We start from the raw sequence: 9,560 nt of genomic DNA on the forward strand, positions 1-9,560 counted from the left end.
TTTGCTCATGCTCGGTACGATCACATTACAAAGCGCAAAGTCGTACCGCAAAGACTGCATTTCACACAAACTGCGAAAGAAATGCTCTTCAAACTTTGCGCGCGGTGCAGTCTCATCGCTTCATCCGTTGTAAATCTGGCCAGTTGGAGATAGAGTCACCGGTTTTCCTTCGTTTCCTTTTTCTTGAAAGAAAGATAGCCAACCAAATGCTACTTAGTGGTTCACCAGACCACGGTGGCGAGTGTGAGTAGAGCTCGAAACCGACGTGGTTCCGACTCGAAACTGTACTTAACGTGCATCTTAATCCCACGACTGTCGGAGAGCTAAAGAAGCGCTCCGAGACCAAGGCGCTGGATACGGACGGACAAAGCGAAAGTGCTAAGGACGAACTTGAACCGAAAGTGGCTGGCAGATAAAAATATGGATGAATTATTTCTATTACACATCCCACCGACCGCCAACGCCACCGCACGCGGGTTGGAGTCGCGCCGTTTACAGCCAATACAATGGAATCATCGGAATGGAACCGCGCTGTGAAATCAGTGCAACGACGACTTTCTTACACTCGCTTCCGGTTCGTTCGGTGCCACCGGTTCGGTTGGAATACGCTCCCTGAAACCAGTGCGGCAGGATAGCTGTTCGGATTTGATTTTATGATGACTTTATGGAATGTTATCCATGCAGTGAGACAGCGACAATGGTTCACATTCGTTTCGCTTTAAAGCGTTATCGGAGTGGTCCAGTAATGGTTTTAACCCATCAGAAGGGTCCTTAAAGTCACGTCTCCGTTTCGAAAAGACAGAAAAGTGGTTTTTTTACATACTCTTATGATTACGGGTGATCATATCGTGCTCGCAATGCCTTATTGATTTCATGTCGTATGCGTACGCTTCGTGTTAATAATGTTTGCCAGAGCACCACAAGATGCTTTTAGGTAGCCTCATGCTGGGTAGAAAGAACAGAGCCGATCATAAAGGAACAATAAGTATGTGACTCGGGAGCAAATTACTGTTTACCGTAGACCACATGCTGTGTGGTGGGATCGTTCCCTCGCATAAAACGAAGTGTTGCCAATTACTGCACATCATTTTCAGTAGCCATTAACTCATATAGTGGAACAGCGCAAACCTTCTACCAAGCATAGCATAACGATGCAAATGGTCTTTCGGGGCTTGATGATGCTACCGCAAGCAGGAGATCTACGCGCAAGACTCGATCCATTCGCCGGTCGTTGCATATTTGATTTCCATATTCTCCGCACTATCCGACCTGCACACATACTATTCACGCTTTTCAGAATAAAATTACTATTGGCCCCCTTCTTTTATGTTACCGTAAGCTGGCCAACCTACTCTGACTCACTCACACAACGCGGCTCGGTTGGCCGGAGTCCACCAACTCCGACCAACTCAGTCGTTATGCTCGATTTCCCAATTGGCTTTTCTCTCGGAGCGTTCGTCGGTCGTGCAGCGAGGAAGAAAATGGATTGAATCTGGAACGAGGATTTGATGGAGAAACACTATGTGATGGTGGTTGTAGTAGTAGTAGTAGTAGTACCACCGTAGTACCTAGCCAACAGTAGGGGCTTTCAAATAATAATTAAATTTGCGACCCAGCTACTTGTTGCTATCGAGCCTGGCATGGGCCCGGCTACCGAAATGGTCCGGGAAATGGTGTTCGGGTAGACACACCGTTTGGACCTCATTCAGTTTCAATTTTTGGAAATAAATTCCTCCCAGCGGAATGTTTGCTACACGTATAATATTGTGCAGCAATTACGTCAACTCTATACCGATGAACCGTAATTGAGTTTGCACTCTGTTACGTTCTCGGCGCTCCTTTGCTGGATCGCTGCCGAGTGAATGGTGTTCGGATTCATGGTACAGCATGAGCGCAATGAATCACAATTTTTGATAGAAAAATAAACCCTGATAGGTAAGCTAATTCCTGTGCGAATGTGGGTTTGATAGAATTTTTCCATCTTTCGTTCTTCTCGCTTAACATTCACTTATTTAGTGTTTCGGATGATTTTTCGGATTAGGTAATTAGAATCAAATATCACCTTCATCTAAAAGACATTTCTGCAAGTAATGTGTACAAAATGCGTTTTTATTCTATTATCTATCGAATCACCATTGTTGATTGATCAATTACTACTCCGCTGAATGGATTCAACGAGAAATGCTATTCCATCTCGCGTATCATCATTCTCGAGTAACTCAATCCTTGTCGCTCTTTGAAATCATCCCAATACATTGATTTTGGATCGTCTGCGTCCATATACCGCCCGTTTAAATTCGCAAAGGTACATTGAAAGTGCCACCATGCGCCTTCACGCTCATGAGCACATTGCTCATATTCGCTCTGATCATTATCCCGGTCTTTCGTTGAAAATTTCTCATCATTGTTGTGCGACATTGAATCACCAGCTGTACCACTATACGCTCCCAGTTCCTTCAGAACATACCCTTCACTTTCACTCCCTATTTCGAATCCATCATATCGTGCGTATGCGTGGTTTCCGTTAAAGTCCTTCAACTCAATGATCAGCTCATGCTTATTATTCCTTGTTATCTGGTGGACTTTTTCCAAACCCAACCAAAACTCTTTATCGAAATCACCAAACCCATTACGAAACTCATTCCAGTCACGATAAAAATCCAATGAACCGTCGTACCGGTACTGGATGACGATCCATCCACCTCCAAACGCTTTTTGCTCACAATACACTTTGAATGGTTTTCTACCACTGTTTACACGTATCACATATTTGTCCGAGGCATTCGATGGTAAATCCTTGCAGGAGTAATAGGGATTATGAAGGTCCTGTTTTTGCAGCATCTGACCTACGCCGCCGTCGAGTTTATGGAATGCTGCATCGACCTTCTCCTGGTTTTGATTTTGTAGCTTACTCAATTGTAACACGACTTGAGTTTCCAGCTTTTGAAGCGCGGTAAACATTTCTGATTGGAGAGTAGAAATGCTCTGCTCTTGGGTGGATCGATAGTTGCTGAACTGGTTCTCTATTGTTTGCAATTTTTTTTCGGTCCTCTGCAGCTTGTCTTCTATTTTCTGCAGCTTATTCGTTACAACGTCGAACTTAGTGAGAAGCAACTCCAGCCCATATCCCAACGATCCGTGCGCTGCATGATTGACATCTTTTCTCTCTTCACGATCACGATCACTTGCTACAATACATACAATCGCGCAAAACACTAGCCACTGTAAGATGTGGTTCATTCTTAAATCGTCTTTGCGCTACAATCGTGTTCACTGGGAGATTAAATTAGAATGTTGCTTCGAAGCTATTTGAAGGGACGAATTAAACTGATTGAATGATCACGTCTGCTCTCTAATCGCCGCAGAAACGGACTCGCGTTCAAGAACAAGCGTAATTTACTTTTTAATCTTTTACAGTTTTGAATCATTCGCTATCATTCACATACCATTGCGCACTCTACGTTTGATAAGCCAGTTGCAGCCCCAAGTTAGGTGATAAGCAGTTCTTTGCACTCGCTGGTCATCTTTGTTATTCTAGCAAAACCACAATATATTTGATTAGAAAATACACCTTTGGGCAACAACTTTGGAGCAGCTTTGGAACATCCGAGGGCGAAATTATTTTGATGTTATTGAATTCGGGATTTCTTTCCTCCTTTTTCTTGGCCCGGATTTATTTGGAAAATAGTAGTAAATTGATCTAATCCACCGAATATTAAATTGTTAGCATTGATTTAGATTAGTTACAGTAATTATCTGTGTGTCTTTGCACGAATTTGGCCCGCATTAGATTTGAGTTTAAGATCATATGAATAAATCGAGAGTTCTAGAAACAGGTGCAATACTGAACAGCCCTCTAACTAATTAATCGTGGGCTTCTGAACCGTTCTATTCGCATTCGAACCAATCGAATCCAACATGCCAGCGGTAATAATCTACGTTCTACGGCTTTTTTTTTTTTGATTAGCTGCGCACATCGGAACACTCAAATGCTACAATATAGCGAATGCCCTTAGTGTCATGCAAACGTCGGTTATCAACTCGATGCTTATGGTTGTCGCAAAAGATTTGAAGTCATTGAGCTGAACTTGGGAACCACGGCAAAGGGCAGACGTCTCTCAACAAAACATTGTGACTCAACATAGCAGCGAGATTGAGTTAAAGAAAGACAATTTGGCGAACCATGTCATGGGCAGAGGAAAGATTAGCCACAACGAACAACTGTCATAGGCCAATCTTCCAACAGTTCGTACAAGCACCGCGGTTCGAGAATGCCTTGCGCGTCTATGTGCCACCGAAGAATGAAGCGAAGACCCAGAACGATTGTATACTGAGGGAGGTGGTAGATGCAGCAGCCTTTATTGGAGCAAATTCATACTAATTTAATTTCAATTCACTTACCTAGTACAAAAAGAGATCTCTTTTCTATGTTTAACAACCATTTAAAAAAACGATCGTAAATTCCATGCAATCAATGATACGTCCATTCGTCACTATTGTAGTTACCTCCCATTCTGGCCTCGTTCATTCCTAATAGGCCAATCAACCAACTAAAGATCAGCATCAATTAAGAACCGTGGACCTTTTTCTTGCTCCGGATACAACGCGAAGGTCAACCGCGCGTTCTCCAACCACTCTTAAAACTAGCCCCGTCCCGGCCTGTCTCGATGATAAAGTTCTGCCACCATTCGATGAAGACACTATTAGCGTGCCAAGGACGGAAGCGCTCCAAACGATCGCTTGATTTTCTTCGTTTTTTTCTCCTTTCTTGTTCGCCGCTCGAACCCTATTACGCGAAGGTCATGGCGGTGGATGGTGGTGGAGGATTCTTCCATTCCATAACACACCATCGGCTGTGTAAAAGCTGTAGCGAAAGCGAAGAAAAACAAAACCAGCTCAGACCATACGGCCTCGCAGCTTTACTCTTCTTTTTTTACTGTTTTTTCCCGTCCCCGTCCTGAATCGCTTTCCCTTTGGCTGTTCCGCGTCAAGATCCGACGGTAGATGGTGGTGCTCGGGGAGTTGAAACAAAAATTGAAAGAGATTGCTGCCGCTGCTGCTGCTGCTGCAAGAGCGACTGTAGCACGAGCTCATAGGCGAATCTGCATAGCAGCGTAGCTAATGAAATGGCTATAAAAGTGCTGGCAGCGAAAACGCAGCGTAACCCACGGTTCGGCCGCGTGCCCGACAAAATGGAAAGTAAACGTCCAATGAGAGAGGTGAACAAAAGGGAAAACTGTATCACTCCCTCCCCATTGGCACATGGCATGGCACGTCTCTGCAGCGATTTCAGCCATTCCCTAGCTACTGAAGCTGCTGCTTCTGCTGCTCCTGCTGGTGGTGCCGCTATTTAGTTGAAACTTTTGAATTTAATTAAGTTCAATTCAATTATTTTCGAGAGTCTGTTTCGATGCGGAGAAGGAAACCATCCGCTCGCGCTGTCTCGAGGCGGCCGAAGCGAAACCCGAAGCAGAACCTTACCAGACATCCTTACCAAGCATTAGGGTTGGTTTGGGTTGGTTTGAGGGTCTCCAAGATGGGAGGGAGCACGAGGAAAGCTATTTTATGATGATGATCATCGTCGTCGTCGTCGTCATCATCCTGAGCATGCTTACACTGTCCTTACAGGCGCGGGCCTCGTGACCAAAGACGGCAAAGATGTTGATGATTATGTGGCCGATCCCTCGGACAAGGGGATTGCTTCCAGTCCGTTGCGAAAGCGAAAGGAAAATATTTGACACTAAGCCGGGCCACGGGCCGATGTATCCACCATCACTATCCCCATCGGGTTCGGGTTCCTATCGTGCTCTGGCTTGCCAGCATGCTCCAAGATGTACTACGGCGTGGAAATCGAAACCGATTCCACCGAACGCAACGGCAATGCCGAGCAGAACCGAACGGAAGGCACCCTCATGCGGTGCTTCCCCTCGATACGAAGAGGGTCTGTTGTTCTCGCTGGCAGCAGCATAAAAAGCGCATTAAGGCAGGAAGTGCTATTTTTATTACTCTATCGCGGTTTTCTGCGCTCGCTCCTTCCTTCCATTTCGCTAGTAGACACACACACACACACAAGAACACACACACTGATGATGGTGGCAGAGAACCCCAAGCAGGAGAGTCAATGTTTTGCAAATTTAATAAAAAGAAGAAGCACTCCCCACTCCTCGCAACTACTCTGTGTCTGGGTTGAGTAGCTTATGGCGGTTTTATGCAGCGCTCCCATGTTTATATCTCATTAAAATTTGAAACAAAAGCACACTAAAAGCGATCAGTGGATCAGTGATTGCAGTGGAGTGTATAGTGTTTTTGGTTGTGAAGTAATTCAATTAAGAGATAAACGAAACGAGGGGTTTTGAGAAACAGTTACCCTAACGACGAATGTCGTTGGGCTCTTGGCAGAAGGCTTTGCTTTTTTCTACATATAAAATTAATATACAGACATATTGTGTACTAAATTGAAGCGTCCATTACTTACCGATATCCTTAATACTTCCAACAGCACCACGAAAAATCTCCAAACGAAAACAAGTGTACAAGAAACAATACGAAAGACATGTAAAGTTTGGGGCAAAAGTTTTAAATCGCGGACAACTGTTTTACTTTCATTTTTATCTGTCCGTTTTTTGTAGCAGCGAAACACAATTTAAAGTTATGCACAACATGAACGCTACAGCTGCAGTAAGTGTTCCAACGAATGGACACTAAAACAAAGAAGGGCAAACAAGTTTACCGGGGGCAGGTCTGAGAGCATATTTTTATGGCAAAAGTTGTGCTCGCATCGCATCGGTTGGAATGCTAAAGAAGCTTCCGCTTCCTACCAGGGCACGCAGGGTCTATGCCCTGTGGTGCATTCGTTGCAGCATCTTTGCAGCTTAAAGCATGCATTTTTCAATGAATTCATTCAATGTTAGAGATTTATCGTGGTTAAGGTAATATCTTCCAAAGTTAATTTAAATGCAATCCTGCATCAAAGTATCGGCATCAAAGGTGCAGTTGCTTTAAGAATATAGTTCAAACGCCCGACGGTTCACGGTGTCAAATGACTGGATATCCAACCTACACCCGAGGTTACGGTCAACGATGATGGGGGCAAAGACAACAGTTCCATTACACCACGCGGGACCGCTCGAGAGCTGCTGTGGAAGGAGGGACAGGGAGCTTCGTGAAAAATGCCAATCCATCAGAAACCATAAGCGTGTCGTTTGTCAGTCTAAGAGCACCATTAACAATCATCACTTTTTGTGCGCATAGTGTAGGGGCGCGACTCGACGGAAGGACAAGGAAGAGTGTGTGTGTGAGAGAGAGAGAGAGAGCTAGTGCGGTCGGATGGTGCTAGCGAAAAGGGTAGAAGGTGAAGCCCTAAGCCGGGCAGCTAAGTGTCACACAGGGCAAACATGGAACACGTCTAAATAGTGGCTATAAAGTGCAAAGTATTTTAAAAGGATGTTATCTGTATTCCAACACATCACCCAGATACTTCACCACAGCAGCCCATCTGGCCACTACCTCCTCCCCTTATCAGGGCACTACTCCGCCAGGGACCCGAAAGCAAAGTTCATAATTTGTTGCAGCTCCGTTCAAGCGTGCCCAAAAAAAGGATGCTCTGGATAAGAAGAGGAGAAGAAAAGCGAAGAAGAGGCTGTCTGTCTGCCTGTTGAACATAAATTCGTCTGGAGATGGTTTGGTTTGGGACTGGTTTTTGCGCTCATCCCATGCCCATGCCCGACTTACGTGCAGGTATTCCAAAAGCGAACCGAGGCGTGGGGACCGAGAACAATGAAAGGTCGGGTCGCGGATCCCAGGGAGGAGCAGGAATCGTAAAAAAATCTTTGGAAAAGCGGAGTAAAAAAAATCACGAACGCCAGCCTCTCTTAAGCAAAACGGATGAGCATCGTTAGGGGCTAATCCGCCTTAACGAGACTAGATCATTCCCTGTAGCGAGTGGGAGAGTGAGAAAAAGAGAAAGGGAGGGCACTTGCAGAATCAGGCCTCACTGATATGGTCCTTCTTGGAACTTCAACCCAGGAGGAAGAGTAGGAGACCCATGCCCAAGGTGTGAGATCGACAAGCAAAAGACGTGGCAAAACAAATGTAAACAACACGCTTGAGCGGTGGAGGGGCAGTGATCACAGAAGTGAATAGGCAATGAGCCATCTTTTGCTTCGTACGATTATGTTGTGAGGTGAAGCTTCGCACGATGGTCCACTCCAAGAGTTCAAGTATGTCCGAGATGGCTTAAGGTCCCGGTGGTCCGCTCGAAGTTGGAATAAATTTATCGTTCGAGCTGCGAGCTGCAGCAGGGAGAACACTAATCTTTCTGCAGCGGTTCGGTTCATTATCGGCATCAATATTTTGCACTTTTAACAAGGTTCGGGAGTGTAATAGGATTAGCCTGGGTCTTACATTGCTTTGACCTTTCACCTCTGATGGGGAGACCTGCGTAGCTTGAATCAATCAACTGAAGTAGCAATTATTAGAAGTAAGAAAAGGTATTGAGCTTGAGCTGGAATGCGTGGTACTTGTTATTTTGGGTGGCTCAAAAGTGCTTCTGTTTATGGAAAACATTTCCTCTAAAACGGTAATCCCTTTTAGGTCCGATATGATCCAGTAGAGCTGCTGCATCAGCATCGTGTACTGGAGTGCTATTTGGATCATTCTTCATGAATGGTAAAAGATAAGCTCTACATCCTAATTATTCCAGGAATTTCTTATATGTCGATACGCACGATCTATCTGAATTGTGCGATCTACTCTAGATTCAGCGAGCTTCTTTTGGAAAGGAATATAAAGTCTTAATCCAAACAAGTGCTAATAAAATAATAAGCGAGAAAAGAATAGCAAGCGAAAAGTTGTTTAACAAAACTAATTCCTTATCCTTATATGCTGTTTCAATCTATTGAAATAAAATATACCGTAATCGTTTAATTAAATGATTAATTGCAAGCCCTTCCATCGTTTAAAAGTACAGTTTATTGAAAAGAAAACTTATATTTTGATGCTAGCTTTCTTACTTGCCATCATCATCCCCTCCATATGATGCACTACAAAACATCTCTTTGTTCTCACCAGGAACCCTCCGCTGCCAAGCAGTACCAGTACCACGCAGCATAACACGACGACACCAGTCTGGCTGTGACAAAATTTTGTCAACTTGAAATGCTGCAAATTGCATTATTATCTTTGTCTTCTACGTCTGCTGCTGATGTTCCTGTTGCTGCTGCTGCTGCAGCTGCAGCTGCACAACTGTACGGCTTCTTATTAATGTTTCTTGTACAAACCTCTGCTACCCCGGTAGCACCCGTTTGGAGGGAGGTCTCGTCGCATCATCATCTGCACATCACTCCTGAGTCTGTAAAATGCTGCTGCTCGCAGCCGGCGTGCATGTTCGCCGGATGATAAGAGGAGAAACAATCACCCAGTATGGAAATATGCAAACAATACGCGTCATCAAAACGCACATCACTCCAGGCTCCAGCTAGCTCAGCTGTGATGTGTACTGCTGGTCTAACACGTCCCCCACCGAAACAGCTCTAATTAAGAAGAGAATTCGTTGTGCTAAC

The 9,560-nt window shown here is 44.7% G+C and overlaps 1 protein-coding gene across 1 annotated transcript in view; it reads right to left on the reverse strand.

Moving 5' to 3' along the window:
* Nucleotides 1-2,184: 2,184 nt before the first annotated feature.
* LOC125959506 (fibroleukin-like) overlaps nt 2,185-9,560 on the reverse strand; it is a 27,692-nt gene continuing 20,316 nt past the window's right edge. Inside the window, exon 2 of the mRNA XM_049692330.1 lies at nt 2,185-3,188. Within this exon, the coding sequence (XP_049548287.1) occupies nt 2,185-3,188 (1,004 nt within the window). The remainder of the gene's footprint in view (nt 3,189-9,560) is intronic.

Source organism: Anopheles darlingi, chromosome 2, assembly GCF_943734745.1.
Source record: "Anopheles darlingi chromosome 2, idAnoDarlMG_H_01, whole genome shotgun sequence".
NCBI lineage: Eukaryota > Metazoa > Arthropoda > Insecta > Diptera > Culicidae > Anopheles > Anopheles darlingi.